This window comes from Pteronotus mesoamericanus, unplaced genomic scaffold (assembly GCF_021234165.1).
Source record: "Pteronotus mesoamericanus isolate MK-2021 breed Mesoamerican mustached bat unplaced genomic scaffold, CSHL_Meso_final contig_25, whole genome shotgun sequence".
Classification (NCBI taxonomy): Eukaryota; Metazoa; Chordata; class Mammalia; order Chiroptera; family Mormoopidae; genus Pteronotus; species Pteronotus mesoamericanus.
Genome location: NW_026555105.1, coordinates 18,430,644 through 18,450,761, shown reverse-complemented (window position 1 = coordinate 18,450,761; position 20,118 = coordinate 18,430,644). Strand labels below are relative to the sequence as shown.

Below are 20,118 nucleotides of genomic sequence, written 5' to 3'. Positions count from 1 at the left end.
TATTTCATTATGGCTTTAATTTGCATTTCTCTGATGATTAGTGACATTGAGCTTTTTTTCATGTGTCTATTGGCCATCTACCTGTTTTTTAATTGGATTGTTTGTTTTTTTGGTGTTGACTTTTCAAAGTTCTCTATAAATTTTGGATATTAACTTCTTATCAAATGTGTCAGCAAGTATGTTCTCCCATTCTGTGGATTGTTTTTTTATTTTGTTGATGATTTCCTTTGCTGTGCAAAAACGTTTTAGTTTGATGTTGTTCCATTTTTTAATTTTTCCTTGTGTTTCCCTCATCTGTGGAGATACAGCAGATGAAATATTGTTCTTCTGAGCAGTGTTTGAGATTTTGCTGCCTATGTTTTCTTCTACGATTTTCATGGTTTTGGGTCTAATGTTTAAGTCTTTGACCCATTTTGAATTTATTCTCTTTTAAAATGATTTTATTTATTTAGAGAGAGGGAAAGAAACATCAGTGTGTGGTTGCCTCTCACGTGCCCCCCCACTGGGGACCTGCCCTCCCAACCCAGTCATGTGTCCTAAGCGGGAATCAAACTGGTGACCCATTGGTTTGCAGGTCGGCACTCAATCCTCTGAGCCGCACCAGCCAGGGCTATTTTGAATTTATTCTTGTGTGTGGTGTAAGAACATGGTCTAGTTTCATTGTTCTCTACATATCTGTCCAGTTTTCCTAACACCATTTATTGAATAAACTACCTTTACTCCATTGTATGTGCTTGCTTCCTCTGTCAAATATTAATTGACTGTAAAAGTGCGGGTTTATTTCTGGACTCTCTATTTTGTTCCACTGATCTGTGTGTCTGTTTTTATGCCAGTACCATGCAGTTTTGATTACTTTGGCCTTATAGTATAGTTTGATATTAGGTAGTGTGATTCCTTCACCTTTGTCTTCTCTGGATCACTGTTGTTATATGCGGAGGTTTTGTGGTTCTTATAAATTTTTGAAATATTTATTCTATTTCTGTGAAATATATCATTGGAATATTGATAGGAATTGTGTTGAATCTATAGGTTGCTTTTGGTAGTATGGACATTTTGATGATGTTAATTCTTCCTATCCATAAACACAGTATGTGCTTCCACTTATTTGTATCTTTTATTTCTTTCTTCACTGTCTTACAGTTTTCTGAGTACAGGTCTTTTACATCCTGGTCTGGGTTATTCCTAGGTATTTTATTTTTTTTTGTAGCAATTAGGAATGAGATTGTTTTCTTAATTTCCCTTTCTGTTAGTTTGTTATTGGCATATAAAAACACAAGTGATTTCTGGATATTCATTTTATGTCCTGCTATTTTGCTGAATTCATTAATCAGCTCTAGTGGTTTCTTTGTGGATTCTTTGGGGTTCTCTATATACAGTATCATGTCATCTGCAAATAAAGAGTTTTACTTCTTTCCAATTTGAATGCTTTTCATTTCTTCTTGTCTGATTGCTGTGGCTAGGACTTCCGGTACTATGTTGAATAAGAGAGGTGAAAGCGGACATCCCTGTCTTCTTCCCAATCTTAAGGGGAACGCTTGTAGTTTTTACTAGTTGAATGTGATGCTGGCAGTGGGTTTGTCATATATGGCCTTTATTATGTTTAGGTAATATTCCCTCTATTCTCACTTTGTCTAGAGTTTTGATTAATAATGGGTGCTGGATTTTATCAAATGCTTTTTCTGCCTCTGTTGATATGACCATATGGTTTTTATCCTTCATTTTATTTATGTGGTGAATCACATTTATTGATTAAATTCCTGGAATAAATCCCATTTGATCATGGTGTATGATATTTTGGATGCATTGCTGTATTTGGTTTGCTAATAATATTTTGTTGAGGATTTTAGCATCTACGTTCATTAGAGATATTGGCCTATAATTTTCTTTCTTTGTAGTGTCTTTATCTGATTTTGGAATTAAGATAATGCTGGCCTTGTAAAGTGAGTTTTGGAGCCCTCCCTCCTCTTGAATTTTATGAAATAGTTTGAGAAGAGGTGTTAGTTCTTTTTCAGTGTTTGGTAAAATTCACCTGTGAAGCCATATGGTCCAGGACTTTTGTTTGTTGGCAGTTTTTTGATAACTGCTTCAATGTCATTAGGTGTAATCAGTCTATTCCGATTCTCTGATTCGTCCCTGACTCAGTTTTGGAAGATAGCATATTTGTAGGAATTTATCCATTTTGTCAGGTTGTCCAGTTTGTTGGCATATAGTCGTTCATAATATTTTCCTGCAATCCTTTGTATTTCTTTGGTGCCAGTTGTTATTTCTCCTCTTTCATTTCTGATTTTATGTATTTAGGTCCTTTCTCTTTTTCTCTTCATGAGTCTGGTTAAAGATTAGTCAATCTTGTGTATCTTTTCAAAGAACCAGCTCTTGGATTCATTGATCTTTTATCTCCTTTTTGAGACTCTATTTTGTTTATTTCTGCTCTGATCTTTATTATTTCCCTCCTTCTACTCACTTTGGGCTTTGTTGGTTCTTTTTTACTTTCCTTTAAGTGTGAAGTTAGGTTGTTTATATGAACTTTTTCTTGTTTTTTGAGATACACCTGTAATGCTATGAATTTCCCTCTTAGGATTGCTTTCTTAATGCCCCACAGATTTTGGATTGTTGTGTTCTCATTTTTATTTGTTTCAAGGTATCTTTTGATTTCTTTTGTGACCTCATTGTTTGACCCATTCATTGTTTAGTAACATGTTATTTAGGTTCCATGTCTTTGTGTGTTTTTCAGTGTTCTTCTTGTGATTGATTTCTAGTTTCATAGCATTGTGGTCACAGAAGATGTGTGATGTGATTTCAGTCTTCTTAAATTTATTGAGATTTGTTTTGTGTCCCAACATGTGGTCTATCCTAGAAAAGGTTCCATGTGCACTTAAAAAGTATGTATATTCTGCTGCTTTGGGATGAAATGCTCTGAGGATATCAGTTGAATCTGTTTGATCTAGCGTGTTGTTTAAGGCCGCTGTCTCCTTGTTGATATTCTGCCTGGAAGATCTGTCCATTGAAGTTAATGGGGTGTTAAAATCCTGATCATGACTGTATTTCTGTCGATCTCTCCCTTTATGTCCAGCAAGATATGCTTCACATATTTAGATGCTCCTATGTTGGGTGTGTAAATGTTTTACTAGGGTTATATACTCTTGTTGGATTGTTCCCTTTATCATTATGTATTGCCCTCATTTGCCTCTTGCTATAGCCTTGGTTTTAAAGTCTTCTTTGTTGGATATAAGTAATACTACCCCAGCCTTTTTTTCTCTTCATTTGCATGAAATATCTTTTTTCCATCCCTTTACTTTTAGTCTGCGTATGTCTTTTGATCTGAGATGGGTCTCTTGGAGACAGCACGTATATGGGTGTTGCATTCTTATTCATTCAGCTATCCTAAGTCTTTTGGTTGGAGCAGTTAAGCCATTTACATTTAAGGTGATTATTGATAGATACATATTTAGTGCCATTTTATTGTTAGACTAGTTCCCTGTGGGGGGGGTTTTTCCCTTACTCTTCCTTCTCTTCCTCCTCCCCTTCCCTCTTCCTCCTTCCCCTTCTCCTTTCTCCCTTTAACATTTGTTAAAATACTGGTTTGATGTTAACAAACTCCCTTAGCTTTTTCTTGTCTGGGAGTTCCTTATTTCTCCTTAGATTTTAAATGATAGCCTTGCTGGGTAAAGTAGCCTTGTTTGAAGGTCCTTGCTTTTCACCACCTTGAATATCTCACACCACTTGCTTCTGGCCTGAAATGTTTCTGTTGAGAAAATGATGACAGTCTAATTGGTGCACCCTTGTATGCAACTACCTGTTTTTCTCTTACAGCTTTTAGGATTCTCTCCTTGTCATTTTAATTATGATGTGTTTCCATGTAGGCCCCTTTGGGTCCAACTCGTTTGGGACTCTGAGCTTTCCGGACTTGTGTGTCCTTTTCCCACACCAGATTAGGGAAGTTTTTCATCATTATTTCTTCAAATAGGTTCTTGATCCCTTGCTTACTCTCTTCTCCTGCTGGTGTTTCTGTGATGTGTATGTTGTTATGCTTCATGTTGTCCAAAATGTTTTTTAAGCTCTCCTCATTTTCTAAAATTCTTTTTTCTTTTTGCTGCTCTGCCTGGGGGTTTTTTTCTATCTTGTCTTCCAAATCACTGATTCGATCTTCTACTTCATTTAACCTACTGTTTATTCTTTCCAGTGTATTCTTTATTTCAGATATTACATTTTTTATTTCTGACTGGTTCTTTTTCTATGGTTTCTATGTCTTTTTTTATGCTCTCCTCCATTTTATCTAGTTCTCCTGGGGAATTCTATTGTTCTTTCATTTGGGATCTGTTTCTTTGTCTTCCCATTTTGACTGCTTCAGTTCTATTTTCTACCTTAATGGTTAAACTGTTCAGTGAAACAGTCTCAAGCTGTAATCAACAGCCTGACTTAAGCTCCACGGGGTGTGGCAGAGTAGTTCCTGCAGGCTGGGCTATTGCTTCCCCTCAGGCTGATGCCACTTGGGAAGAGTGCTCTGGCCGAGAAAGACAGCTTCTGCAGTATGGAGAATGACTCAGCACAGGGATCCTGGCGGCCGTTCCTTCAGTTCTCTCCCTAGAAACACCAACCCCAGACTCCCCTCAAGCATCTCTAGTCTGTTCTGCCCTCCCTCTGCCAGAGTCCAGGGTAAGCAGTGACAAATGAAATTTTGTGCATTGGCCCTTTAAGAGGCTCTCTGAGCCTCCAGCCGTCTCTCCTAGGCAAACAGAAACCTTGCTGCTTTTCACAGCTTGATATTATCTGGGTTCATTTTTGGCCCTAATGCTGTAGGCTGAGGAGCCCAGCTTGGCGTTTAGACCCCACATTTCTCAGGGGGAGTCCCTCACCTGCTGAAATACTCCTCTACAACTTCAGCTGCTGCCCACGGGAACCCAACCAGCCCTCTTGCACCTCCTCCACACTCCCTACCAGTCTCATTGTGCTGAAGTGGTTTCTTCTGTCTGTCCTTGATTATAAGGCTAGTGTTCCAGCTAGTGTTCAGTTGGTTATTCAGGATCATTTCTCTATAATTTAGTTGTAATTCCAAATTGGTCTTGGAGGGAGGTCAGTGTAGCTTCCACTTACTTCTCCGCCATCTTGGATCTCTTGATGTTGTCGTTCTGTGGCAGACAGTCCTTGGGTATTGAGGCGAAGGTAATAACAGAAGGTAATTACAGAATGTGGTAATATCTTTGGGGGCCCTTTCTATAACACCCACTTTGAATGAGAAGAATATCCTGTGCAGTGCAGTGTTAAAGCTTTTCTGTTAACATCTCATTTTCTTTATATTCTGGGTGACTACTAATGACTTCAACTATGGTGTATGCCTTTCCTATTTAAAATAAAGGGCTCTTTTGGTAAATTGTAGGTTATAAAACCTCTGAATTGGTATAATTTAAATAAACAAAGAAGGTGAAGGGAAGAATATATATACCAGACCAAGGAATGAGCTGTATGTAATAAGACCACAATTTTATCTTTGAGTGTTTTCATGTGTAAGTCAAGGAATAAAACATTGGATTTTCTAGAGTTCATTTCAGTATGGATTATTGTTCCATTTTGTTTTGGGAGATTTGAGAAGACATCAGAATTGTTTTTTATTTAAAATGTTTAATGTAAGTCTGATTTTTATAAAGCTTAAGGCAGTGTTTACAGTTTAAAGATATTTTGTTTGCTTTTTTGTATTTGTATACTTTTATAGCATCTGGGAAGTAGTAAGTACCAAGTACATATTGTTTGAATTTAATCTTTGCCTTGGCCTACTTAAAATATTTCTAATATTTTTATCTAGTCCCCAAAAGCCTAAGAACAGATTTTTATATTAAAACATACTTAGTTTAATTCAAACACTATTTCATGATAAATGTCATGAAACATAGAGGTTTTTTTTTTCAATTACATAATAATTTAATCTTTACAACAACCCTGTTGAGTTAGATATGGTATTAGCCCCATTTTTCTGGTAGGAAACCAGAACCTGGAGAGGGTACATAATTCAAACAGTATCATAAAGTAAGTGTTGAGCTAGGAATCAAGCCCAAGTATTCCTACTCTTTAAAAAATCTTTGTTAAACAAATCATGCTGTTTTCACATGGGGATTAACTTTTGCCTTATTAGGGACTGAAGAAGATATGTTAGTTTTTCACTTAATATGATTTATGGTAATAGCTATTGCTTTGTTTATTTTATTGAACAGATATTTAAGTATTTGCTGTGTGTTAGGTATTGTTTTAGGCTTCTGGATTTCATCAATGAACAGTGCAAAATCCCTGCTCACACAGACTTTATAGTCTAGACTAGAGCATCAAAACCCATAAACTATGAACTAAATTACTTAGTATGGTCAGAAGGTGATATATTCCATAGGAGGTGAAAATGACCTGGATAGGTAGAACAGGTTGTGAAATTGCCAAGAGATCAAATAGAATAAAGGTCCCTAGAGCATTCCGGAATAACAAGGAAGTAAGGTGCCTGAGTAGGGAAGGGCAATAGAAGGAAATAGAAATAAGATCAGGAAGTTGGGAGCAGGGGAAGCACATCGTATTGGGTCTGTTAGGTCATTGTGTGAAATTAGGCTCTTGCTCTCAATAAAAAGGGAAACCTTTAATGGGTTTGCAGTATTTTGAAAGTCATTCTGGTTGTGTTGAGAATAGATACTGAGGCTAAACAAGGGTATAATGTTAGGTTACTGCAGTAATCTAGGAGAGAGGCATAACCTAGGAAAAAGATGGCTGTCAGAGGCAGCTCTGAACAGATTGGTGGTAGAGGTGGTGAGAAGTGGTTGGATTCTGGATACATTTTGCAAAGAGAAACAACAAAATTTGCCTGTAGGTTGGAAGGGAAAAAATACAAAACAAAAGATTCAAGGATGACTTCAAGGGTTTTAGCCCAAGCATCTGAAAGGACAGAGTTGCCATCAACTGAGATAGTTTATAGGGAAGATGAGTTGTTGTTCTGGATGTGTTAAGTTTGGTATACCTTTAAATACCAAGTAAAGTTGTTCAGAGTTGAGGAATGAAGTCTGGAAATAAAGTTGGAACTCTACATAGATGATATTTAAAGCCAGTCCACTGGATGATATTTTTAAGGAAATGAGTATCAATAGATAAGAGGAAACGAATAACTGAGCCCTAGGTTACTCCAACATTATGAGACTGGAGAGAGGAGAAGGAATTGTCAGGAGAGACTAAGAAGGAACAGTCAGTGGCGTAGGACATAAACTTGGAGAATGTGTTTTGGAAACTCAAGGGAAGAAGGTAAACCTTGGGAGGAGGAATGGTCAGCCATGTCAGATTTTGCTGATAGGTTAGGCAGGATAAATACTAGAATCGAAATATATTTAGCCATGTGAAAGCTGCTGGTAATTATGTGGCCTTCATTGGGACATGGAAATGGCCTGCTTAGCACTATTTACATACTTTTTTAATGGGAATTTCTGATGTTTATAAGTATTTTCTTTGCCATGTTCAGGTTTGCCATCCTATTGGTGGTATGTCTGACAGTGGATCACAACTTGGTTCAATGGGTAGCCTGACCATGAAATCACAACTTCAGATCACTGGTAAGTCTTAAAAAGACCTACTACTTTACTTTTTTTCCTCAAACATAAAAAATAATCTTAAGAGAAGAAAATCTTTAGTGGCTGCTTCATATCAAGTGCTAAATTAATATTTGCTTAATGAATGAACAAATAAAATGTGTACAAATGTAAAAATTACATTTTTATTTCAGGATATTCTTGGGTATCATGTATTAGTATTTCATTTCTTTTTATTGCCAAATAATGGTTCATGTTTGGACATACCACATTTTAAAAATCAATCGATTGATTGATTAATTAATTTTTAGAGAAGGGGAGAGACGGAGAAAGAGAGGGAGAGATACACCTGTGTGGTTGCCTCTCGCGCACCCCCAACTGGGGACCTGGCCCGCAACCCAGGCATGTGCCCTGACTGGGAATCGAACAGGCAACCCTTTGGTTCACAGGCACCCCCCACCCCACCCCCCGCGCTCAGTCCACTGAGCCACACCAACCAGGGCTATTCCTTTATTTTTTTAAATTATATTTTATTGGGTATGCTATTACAGTTGTCCCAATTTTTCCTTCTCTGCCCCCCTCCGCCCAGCATCCCCCACTCCCTCAGGCAATCCCCACACCATTGTTCATTTCCATGGGTCATACATATGCATGTTGTTTGGCTACTCCATTTCCTATACTGTACTTTATATCCCCATGGCTATTCTGTAACTACCTATTTGTACTTATTAATCCCCTCACCTCTTCACCCAATCCCCCATACCTCCTTCCATCTGGCAGTCATCAAAACACTCTCTGTATACATGATTCTGTCTCTGTTCTTATTTGCTTAGTTTTTGAGATGCAATTATTGATAGGTATATATTTGTTGCCATCTTATTGTTCATAGTTTTGATCTTCTTTTTCTTAAATAAGTCTCTTTAACATTTAATAAAATAATGGTTTGGTGATGATTAACTCCTTTACTTTTTATTGTCTGAGAAGCTCTTTATCTGCCCTTCAATTCTAAATGATAGATTTGCTGCGTAGAGCAAACTTGGTTGTAGGTCCCTCATTTCATGACTTTGAATATTTCTTGCCAATCCCTTCTAGCCTGCAAAGTTTCTTTTGAGAAATAAGTTGACAGTCTTATGGGAACTCTTCTGTAGGTAACTAACTTCTTTTCTCTTGTTGCTTTTAAGATTCTCTCTTTAGCTTTAACTTTTGGCATTTTAATTATTGATATGTCTTGAAGTGGGCCTCTTTGCATCCATCTTGTTTGGGGCTCTCTGTGCTGCCTGGACTTGCATGTCTATTTCCTTCACCAAATTAGGGAAGTTTTCTTTCATTTTTTTTTTAACTAGATTTCTAGTATCTTGCTCTTTCTCTTTTCCTGGCACCCTTATGATGTGAATGTTGTAACACTTGAAGTTGTTCCAGAGGCTGCTTACATTTTCTTCATGTTTTTGGATTCTTTTTTCTTCTTGTTCTGCATGGTTATTTTTTGCTTCCTTATGTTCCAAGTCATTGATTTTATTCTTGGTTTCATCCACTATACTATTATTTCCCTGTAAATTGCTCTTTATTTCAATTAGTGTATCCTTTGTTTCTGACTGGATGTTTTTTATGCTGTTTAGGTCCTCACTTAGTTCCTTGAGTCTTGTTGTAACCAGTATTTTTAACTCTGCATTTGATAGATTGCTTGTTTCCATTTGTTTAGTTCTTTTTCTGAAGTTTTATCTGTTTTTTCATTTGGGCCATGTTTCTTTGTCTCCTTGTTTTGGCAACCTCCCTTTGTTTGTTTCTGTGTATTAGATTGAGCTGCTGAGACTCCCTGTCTTAGTTTTGTGACCTGTAGGTTCAAGTTGCAAAGCCTTCCCTATCACCCAAGCTGGATACTTGGGGTGCACCCTTCACATGGGCTGAGTACAACCTCCTATTGTAGTTGAGCCTTGATTGCTGTTGGCAGATCAGTGGGATGGATTTACCCAGGCCAGGCAGCTATGAGAACTGGCTGAAACCACTGACTAACAACTTGTGCCCTTCTTGGAGGATCAGCTGTGTAGGGGCTGGGTAGTGGTGCTCCGATGGGGTCTTTAGCCATCCACTTGGGTGCTCAGTCTCTGTGGTTTCCTGAGTAGTGCAGGCCGAGGTCAGCCCACCTGTGTTTTGCCTGGGGCCACCTTGCCTGAGCTATAAAGCAATCAGAGATGGCTGCTACTTGTGTTGAGTTTGGAGATTCCCAGGCGAAGCTAAGCTGTGAATCTAGCCTGTCTGCTGCTAGTGCCAGGCCTGGGGCCACTTAGCAAGAGGTAGGAGGCTGTGTACTTATTGAGGCTGGCTCTTGCTTGTTTGATAGGATTTAGGAAGTTATGAAGCATGAGCGAAGACCAGCCTTTCATATTGAAAAGTAGCTTGGGTGGGCCCATAAGTTGGGTGGGACAGAGTCTCTGGGGATCTCAAGGCCAGGGCAAACTGTTTTAGATTGATGGAGTCTGTTATGGCACTAGCCTGCTGGCTCTGTGGGGGAAGGGTTCAGAAAATGGACAATGGACTCTGCCCACCTTTCTGTCTGGGAGAAAGCTGTTTCCCAGCTCTCACCTTCATGCCACACTGTTCAGGCCTCCCTATATGCCACTGTTGCCTTTTAAGCAGCTTACCCCGGTGCTGAAGCTTAGAAGCAGTGAGTCTGAATAAATCCGGTGTGGGTTCTGTAAGAGGAACTGTTGCGAACTCCAGAAGTTTCTTCCATCAGCTGAGTCCCTGCTGGTTTTTGCAGCCAGAAGTTATGGGTACTTAAACTTCCTGGCACTGGAACCCTACGTTGGGGGCCTGGTGTGTGGCTGGGACTTCTTGCTTCAAAGCTCTCTCTCCTGAACTCTTATCCACCACTGTGGGACCAGCACGTTCTTCATCTTTGCCCCTCCTGCCAGTCTGGATGGATTTGGTCTCTTTAATTCAGTAGTTGTCAGACTTCATTCAACTTGATCTGACAGTTCTGAGTGATAGTTGTTCTATATTTTAGTTGTAATTTTGATGTGATTGTGTGCGGAGGCCAGTCGTGTTTACTTGTGCTGCCATTTTGACTGGAAGTCCCTCTGTTTGTATTCCTTTAGACTTTCTTTGCATAACATGGCTGTATTATTTACTATCATTATTATCACAGTAGGAAAAATATTTATTGTTTACTTCTTTGGTTTTAATGCTAGAACCTGCAGATCTAAGATTTTTTGCACAAATCCCCCTAATGACATTGTATTTTTTATTCTGTGTTAATGGATCATAGTATTTTTTTTTATTATTATAAGCTGCTTTGACATCTTTTAGAATTGAGGAAAGCATAAATATGCAGGTGTAAAATGTAATTGCCATGGTGGATGGTCATGACAAGAAGAGATAATAGGTTTGGTTATGAGAGAAATCAGTATTTGGCCAGAGTAGCTCGCAAAAGAGGTGGTGCTTGAAGCATTGATACTATTTAAATGTAGAGATTTAGAAAAGAATCCTTTCAGGAGAGAATATGAAAAAGAGGCATGATGGAAAGAAATGCACAGGTTTTCCTGTTATGCCCCCAAAAGACACTGCTGCTTAGAGGGGTGTCATGAGAATTAATGGGAGTGGATCATCTTCAGGTGTGTCAGGGCTACAAAAAAATCATTGCTGAGGGAGATGGGAAGTAGAGTTTTTAACAAAGAACAATCATTCAGATTTGTGTGTTTATAAAGATGATGTGAAAGATTGATAGAATTTAGGGTTAGAAGTTAAAATTCTACTCTGTTTCTAATCAGATTTATTTCCTTAACTCTGTCATACATACACACATACTTATATATTCCTGTTATTCGTTTATAATATATATTTGTTAATTCGTCTTACCAGATTAAGGAAGGGCAAGTGAGACATTTATTTCAGAGAAATGACATCGATTATAAATTGTAGCAAAATAGAGGTTTAAAAAAAATAATTCTTAGTGGTGTTGATCAGTGGATTGTTTAGAAAAGTTGGTTGAGCTTTAATATCCCTAAATTCTTTATAGGCGTATCAAACGAAAGGCAGCCTTACCTTTCCGTTTTTAGAATTTACATAAAAAAGTTATAGAATCTATCTAATATATGGACATAAGCCGAATAACCATTTAGCTGTTCAAGTTTGAGTTGAGTAGGAAAGATTGTCTTTTTTGCTACACTTTCACATGGATCAAGGCAATTCATTGAGGTATCCCCTTTTGGAACTTCCATTGGCTTTTAAATAATATTTTAACATTTTGTTTGGTATTGTACCTGTTTTGTCCTGGTGTTGGGCAATATCTTACCTGTATAATTTGGCAGATAGATGTGAAAATTATATTTTCTTTACTTCTTTATTACCCTTTACATCCCTGTCCATCATTAGATTATGCTGATTTTTACTTTTGCACTTCCTGAATCATCTATTCTTTTTTCCTAATCCTGTTGTGTGGATCCCTTACCTTGGATGTAAGTCTCTTTTCTTACATCCTTTTCTGTCTTTAGCCATTTCCTGTTTAATTATGTTTTATACATAACCTCAGCTATACTGAATTTATCTGTGTTTTTTATTTGATATTTGCTGTATGCTATTGTTATACTATGTTGACAAAATAAATACTTTGATATTTTCTAGAAATTTCTTTGTCTTTACTCAAAACTCAGTTGTTTTTTTTTAATCCTCACCTGAGGACATTTTTTTCATTGCTTTTTTAGAAAGAGGAAGGGAGAGAGAGAAACACTGATGCAAAAGAGAAGCATCAGTTGGTTGCCTTCCATAAGTGCCGGGACCAAGGATCGAACATGCAACCTAGGTATGTGCCCTGACCGGGAATTGAACCCACAACCTTTTGGTACTGGACAGTGCTCCAACAAACTGAGCCACACCGGCCAGGGCTCAAAACTCATATGAGGAAGAGAAACAATCTTATTTTAGTTAGTACTAATTGAAATTAAATATTACTATATTTTCCCAAATTTACTGGAATACCATATATTTAGCTCTGATTGCTTGGTCCTTCATAATTAAAATTTAAAGTCAAGAATATATATCCAGTTCTACCCAGCCAAGACATAATTCTGCCACAGAGGCTTGTCCTGTCTTTTGACAGCAGAGATAGCGTTTGCCTAATCGGTTTTATGTCTTACCAGCTCATCATATGGGTAATTTACCTAGTCTCAGCACCTTTGTTTTACCTTGTATACTGTAGCCTCCTGGTTCCAAAGATAGGTTGGATAAGTTAAGGAGTCACTTTTGTTTCCTTTATATTTAAATTATTAAAGTTTTTATTTTGTATTGGAGAAGATGAAGAACTGAAAATTAGATCAAAGCACTGATTGATCAAAACAACACTAATGTGTACCACAAAACTATATATGTGAAATATATATTGTGTGTGTATGAGAGAGAGACAAACTGACTATAAAGGAGGAAAACTTGTTTTCTACTGTGACTAATCATTTGGTTCAACGAATGTGTTAAATGTTTCTGAGGTTGAAGTCACTAAATGCTATAGGAGTTACAAAGACTGACTACACATCCTTGCCATGAAGGTTATTACAGGGTGAATTAAACAAGTCTAAACTAACAAACTTTCTAAAAACCTAGGAATGAAAAGCTCTAGAAGGCACACATAAATACGAAAATGCTATGGAAGCTTAGAGACAGGAACAATTAACTTTGTAGGTTTACAGAAGCATTCAACCAAAGAGAGGGGACCATTTGTCTTTTAAGAAGTTGGATTTTTTGCCCTGGCCAATGAGGTTTGGTTGGAATGTTGTCCTATGGACCGAAAGGTTGCAGGTTCAATTCTCAGTCAGGGCACATAACCAAGTTGTGGGTTAGATCCTCTGTTGGGGCGCATTTTAGAAGACAACTGAAGACAACCAATTGATCTCTCTTTCCCGTTGCCCCCAGTTCCCCTACCCCTCAGCAGTGAAAAAAAAAAGTCCTTGGCTGACGATAAAAAAAGTAGGATTTTATTGGGTGGAAAAGGGGGAAAGGTAGATGTGGTGGACACCATCTCACAGTCCACCGATTTGCAGCAGATGAAATAACAAGTCATTCTAGACACCAAGAGCTGTCAAGAAAAGGGGAAGGCGATTCCCTCTAGAGGAGAATGTCTGGGGCCCTTCTCTGAAGTGGCTTTTATTGAGAACAATATGTATAGCATGCATACCAAGCTTATCAATCAATGCCTAAAAGCTATATTTACAGAAAACAAATAGAGATCATGGATAACAATTGAAGGAACACAGAGATTTGCCTCAAATCAGGATCTGTAAGACATGCTGACATCAAATGGTAGTCAGATGGTCATTAAAGTATGGCTCCTAAATTCAGGAATTCACTCCTTCTGTTTGGAGCTTAATCATCTGGTTTTTCCTTATCAGGGCCGTGCAAAGCAGAGCAAGCTTCAGTGGATACAGTGCATTCTTTAGGCCAAATCTCCCACAGGAACCCTTGGTGTTAGCATTGGATCATGTCTGCCTTACAGCATTTCCAGTTTTCTGGTCGAGACTTGCCCCTCTTTGAAGGCCTGGTTCTACTGGGGCTGCAATTCCCAATACCACACAAAGTGGTCTCTAACAGGTAGAGAGCACACAGAGGCATGAAAGTGCATGGCACTTGTGAGTACAACAAACAGCTAGTGGTGGTTAGAATGCCAGGATGCTGGATGGAATTTGGTGGAGGAGGAGGCTGGAACAGTACATAGTAAAAAATGTAAAATGCTCCAGAAGAGTTTAAACTTTGTTTTTCAGGCATTAGAGAATCATTGAAAAGTATTGACATAATCACATCTGTTTTAGGAAAATAATTCTAAGAGCTGTGAGGGGTTGGATTAGAAATGAGAGTAAAAACAGACAGTTGTTAGAGATTTCTTGCCTTGGCCCAAGTGACAGATAATACTGACTTTTTTCTGGTTCCTTTTTTCCAGTTTATAATTTTACAGTTCTTTTATTGTTAATTTACTATGACAATTTAAATTTCAGTAAGGTAGTACATTGATGTATTTTATAATATTAGGACTGTACTGTCCAGAGTTTGCAGTGAGCTTCGGGCAAACTTTTAAATTTTGATGAGCTTGTTTTTTTATGTGTAAAAATTAAGGTAATACCTACCTCACAGAACAGTCATGAGTATTGAAATGACAATATTTAATCATCAGACACATAGTAAACACTAATAATTGGTGTTAGTTTCCCTTACCTCTTTTATTTCCCAATTTAAAGCTTCTTGAAATGGCTTTTTGGGGTTGTGTGGTGTTATGTGGCAAAGTAGCTTTCAAAAATTTGAACCCTAAAAAGCCATTGAGGACAGACTATTTCCTTCCTGTCAGGACTGCAGTTGCTCTTTGTTCTAGATTTAATCAGTTTGAGAGGACCACAAGACCCCAGAAGTATAATGGGTTTACGCATAATTGTTTGGACTTGTTTCCCCTTAGACCAGACGTGAATTGAAAATAGGGATATTACATTTTTCTATGGCAAGCCTGTGATTAAGTTTGGCTCTGTATTAAGTTCTAGCACTTTATAGTGCACATTAATTAGAGATAGGCCTGGTCCCCACTCGAATACATTCTGTTCTGAAAAAGACTTCTTAGTGTTTCCACTTTGATACCTTCCAGGCATCTTAAATTTTGTACATTCGTTATAATAGACTCTTGATTTCCTTCCCGTGCCACCCTCCTCAAACTTACTCTTTTCCATCTTATTAAATGATACCATCTTCCATGCAGTTATTCATGCCCTGGGCCTTATCCTTGCTGCTTTTCCCAACTTCCTCATGCAATCTAATCCTCTTGGTTCTCCTTAGAAAATAGTTATTCTTGCCCATATCCATGTTTACCAGCCTAGTCCAAACTACCATCAGTTTCTTGATTAGATGACTATTAGCCTCTTAACCTCTACTTTTGTCTCTCTTTCAACTTATTTTTCCCACAGCAGTAGAGTAAATGTTTCAGTGTTAATTTGATCATCTGTTTCCTCAATGCCCATAACAATACCTGGTATGTTGTGGGCACCCAGTAAATTTGTCGAATAGCACTCTTTTACCTAAATGCCCTCTGTGGCTCCTTATTGCCTTCTTGTCTGGCACTATCTCTAGCAGCTCTTCTTTTCTTTTGACAGATTTTTTTTTGGCAGGGGGTAATTCATATTGATTTCAAATCAGATTGAATTTTATTATAGCACACATTTCAAAAAATGACAAAGCTCTAATTTATAGAATGTGCATATATTGTTAGAATAGCAAGTCCACAATAGCTGGCTTGAATCCTACCAAAAAGACACAGAAGCACAAAAGGACAGAGATATTTGATCTAGGTGAAGTTAATAGCTTCACGGCTGCCAACTGGAACTGTTGCCTGCTAAGATGTCCAGACTATCAGTGATTTTGACTGTATATTGATTGAGCTTGGGTAGCCACTATGCAAACTCCTCTAGCAACTCTAAGGGTCCTTTAACCTTACAGGCAGTGGCATCCCCTGAACTCTTCTGCTGGAGTAGATACCCAGATGGTAGACTCTTTCCTTGGCTGTGATCATGTCATTTATAGGGAAGCAGTGAGTTGTCACATGTGGAAACCATGGGGTACTCTGTTAGATTGAAATCTATTTGTTGTACCTTCCACAGGGCTTGGAGAAGGCTATTTAAAAAAATTTTCACCACACAGTTGTCCATGTCCATGAGTCCTGGTTGCTGGGGGGAGGAGGGTATAAGGGGACTAAATGGTAATGGGGGGGAAATATAATAAAAATTAAATTAAAAAAAATTAAAAGTAGCTCTTTCGAGCTGGCACAAGCGCCACAAGACTGGGGGTAAGAGGAAGCCCTGCCACAAGAAGCGAAAATAGGAGCTGCGGCGCCCTGTAAAATTGATCCCCGTCCCATACACACAGTTCATGTGTGAGGAGGCAACAAGAAGTACCGAGCCTTGAGGCTAGATGTAGGCAACTTCTCCTGGGGCTCAGAGTGTTGTACGTGCAAAACAAGGATTATCAATGTTGTCTGCAGTGCATCCAACAATGAACTGGTCATACCAAGACCCTAGCAAAGAACTGTGTCGTGCTCATTGACAGTGCACCATACCAACAGTGGTACTAATCCCATTATGCACTGCCCCTGGGCCACAAGAAGGGGGCCAAGCTGACTCTTGAAGAGGAAGAGATTTTAAACAAAAAATGATCAAAGAAAATTCAGAAGAAATATGATGAAAGGAAAAAGAATGCCAAAATCAGCAGTCTTCTAGAGGAGCAGTTCCAGCAGGGCAAGCTTCTTGCACGCATCGCTTCAAGACCAGGCCGGTGTAGCCGAGCAGATGGCTATGGGCTAGAAGGCAAGGAACTGGAGTTCTAGCTGAGGAAAATTAAGGCCCGGAAAGGCAAATAAATCTTCCCTCCTTGCTTTAAAGCTCACGATTAAAAAAAAAAAAAAAAAATTAAAAGGTGTTCATTCTTGGGTTATCTAAAAAATAATTTTTTTAAGTAAATAAAAATAAAATGTTTTTTATTTATTGATTTTAGAGAGAGAGGACAGAAGAGGGAAATACTGATTTGTTGTTCCACTTATTTATGCATTCCTTGGTTGATTCTTGTATGTGCCCTGATGGGATCAAACTTGCAACCTTGGCATATTGGGACAAACGCTCTAATCAAGTGAGCTACCCAGCCAGGCTGTTTTATGGCAAAACTGACTAACTCAAGGGTCAACGCTAAGGAGTCAGTATCTTAACATGCGCAATGTAGGAAGATTTTGCTAGGATAATGTGAGATATATGAGATGCTGAAAGTAATCTTAGTTTGTAACTTCCTCCAGTGGATTTCCATTCCAGCATACTTAGAATAAAATCCAAATTCCTTGTCTTGGCTAACGATAATCTCACCTCATTTACCCTCCCTCCTTGGTCTCTTTACTTTTTCTCATGTCAAGCTTGGTCTGTTTCCAACTCCAGTCTTCACCTGACTAGCTACTTGTCATTTATAAGGTTGCTTAGAAGTATTTCCTCAGAGGCCTCCTTTACTGTCAAGTCATTCTGCCATATTAGCCTGTTTTTCATCACAAGGACTTTTCTCTAACTTATCTCCTTGAGAGCCAGTGCCTTTTCTATACTGTAAATAGCTCTATCCACAGTTCTGATACATAGTAGGCGTTTAAATATTTGTTGACCAAGTTTGTCAATGTCCTTTTTAATTGAATTTGGAGTTCTGGGACAATTAATTATGATAGTGGGCAATTATACTGATGATACTGTTGGGAATTGGGGAGGATGGTGTGGGGAAGACCAATATTTATTTACTACAATGGGAGGAAATCCAAGGGTCATGAGAGAAAAAAAATTAGTAAATATTTTAGAGTAAAGCTGCTTCTCTGAGTAAAAATAATAATGTTTTATATACCCTTTATGAAGTTAAAGTGATTTGAAGATGAACTAACATCTCAAATATTGAACTATTTTTCTTTTTCTTTTAGTCATTTCAGCAAAACTTAAAGAAAATAAAAAGAATTGGTTTGGACCAAGTCCTTATGTGGAAGTCACAGTAGATGGACAGTCAAAGAAGACAGAAAAATGTAACAATACGAGCAGCCCCAAATGGAAGCAGCCCCTTACAGTGTAGGTTTGAAAGTATTTTCTACAGTATATTTTGTTTAGTATGTGAGCAGAAACGTAGCTTCAAAAAAGTTCCTCACTTGTTTTCCATGCTTCTTCCTTCTCTCATCTTTTTCCCGTCTTAGAACTTCTTCCTCTAGCCCTCTTTTTGTTTCTCTTCAGATATTTCTGTTTTTCTGGTCTCTCCTATTTTTTTACTTTCTCCAGTTTAGTTGAAGATGATATCATTATTGCCCCTGGACAACAGGTGGGAGAGTCCATGGTCATGGACCGTTCTTAGTACCTTTTTCCTTAACCTAGGAAATAGAGGGCCATGAATAACTCAGTTTAATTTTTAATTTTTTAAAATAATTTGGTTTTTGTTTTTGTTCCTTAATCATAATGTCCACACAGAACCTACACAGGGATTTTCTTCCTTTAAAAATAAATTACAATATGTATTTTATTCTACAATTCTGTTTTTATACCTCACATATATAACATGGTTATCTGAGTACATACAGGTTTGATTTCTCTTATATAGCTACATAATATTCCTTAATATGGATGGACTATCTCTTATTTTACCAGTTCCCTATTGATCAGTTGGTTTCTAATGTGCGTTTAGACATTATTAAAACATATATCCATGTACATATGTCTATATGTTGGCGTTCTCTCCAGTATGGATTCATAAAAGTAGGATATAGCTCAATTTTAGCACTCATTGACAAGGCCCCAAATGTTGGTATTGAGTACTCATTGTAGGAAATTACAGGTGAATTTTAATTTTTATTAAAATGAAAGAAAAAACATGACTTATTAACAAATGAATTTTAAAATAATAGCACATATTTGGTTTGGGGACCAAGTGAACTAGTTGTCACATCAAATATACACAAATTGCTTTCATTACCTAACATTTGGAGTTCTTGCATTTTTTCCCCCCTCAGATAAATAAAACACTAATTAAAAAAAAAAGAAGTTACTTCTAAGTGGTCAGATGAGACATTTGAAATTATAAGCTCTTTTCTTCACATGGTACATGCTTATGTGAGTAGCATTTATTCCTAATAAATGACAAAACAAATTGGAGAGACCTATATTACTCTTTAACATGGATTTTTGAAGGTCTGAGGCAGCTTAATGTACTTCCTGATGATTTTGAGTAAATGAGTAAAATGCAAGAATTTCCTGAAGATCATTTTGAGGCCTATTTGCAGAAGTATTCTAATGTTCCTCATCTGTATTCATTTCAACATTAATTTTCTTAGGCTTTGTTTTTAACTAGTGGCTCATTAGAGATTAAATCTAAATTAAACAATATATGAATAAGTAATTCAAAAAAATCAAATGAAATCTTTAAAACGTCACAGCCACCATGACTAGAGATGTTCAGCAGAATAGCAGATTGAGTGCTCATCGGCTTTCTATCAGCTGCTATCTGTGCTCACTAGATATTCACTTTGAGACTCTTAAGCCTGTAATGACATGAATTTCTTAGTGGTTGAAAAGTTAAGAAAAAAGAAACTCTCCTTGTAGCCCCTTATGGTAGTGCTGTTATTGAGTCCAGATGTTTGGGGGAAGACAGTTCACATTCTTCTCCTGAATTTTTAATTTGCAGCAGGTTGGCCTGTGATTTTAACACGACTTCCATTGCTGTATAGCAGACTTCCCAGACTTCTGTCTAGAGTTGAATTAAAATAATTTAGATGAGACCATCTGTGACAGTATATTCTGTCCTCTCTCAAATTAAATTTATCAGCTTTTTTATTCCATCTCCTTAATGATTTCCCAGATGACTAATAGAGAAATGTTTCCTTACTCTATATTACTGAAAATAACATTTGAGAATTTTGAAGAGAATGAATACATTGTACTCCCTCCACCACCACCAAAAAAAAAGGAGAGGCAATGTGAAAGTGAAAATTTTTTAGTTTGTTTAAAATACCTGTTACTATTAAAATGATGGTGAAAATATGATGACAGGGTTATAGGCATAG

At 37.6% G+C, this 20,118-nt stretch overlaps 1 protein-coding gene and 1 pseudogene across 2 annotated transcripts in view; both read left to right on the top strand.

The window, feature by feature from the left end:
• ITCH (itchy E3 ubiquitin protein ligase) overlaps positions 1–20,118 on the top strand; it is a 121,788-nt gene that overhangs the window by 38,346 nt on the left and 63,324 nt on the right. For both annotated transcript variants that reach the window (XM_054573867.1, XM_054573866.1), the window contains exons 3-4: positions 7,478–7,568; positions 17,998–18,139. In XM_054573867.1, the coding sequence (XP_054429842.1) occupies positions 7,499–7,568; positions 17,998–18,139 (212 nt within the window). In that variant the 5' untranslated portion in view covers positions 7,478–7,498. The remainder of the gene's footprint in view (positions 1–7,477; positions 7,569–17,997; positions 18,140–20,118) is intronic.
• Positions 16,305–16,917, top strand: LOC129070563 (40S ribosomal protein S8-like; annotated as a pseudogene).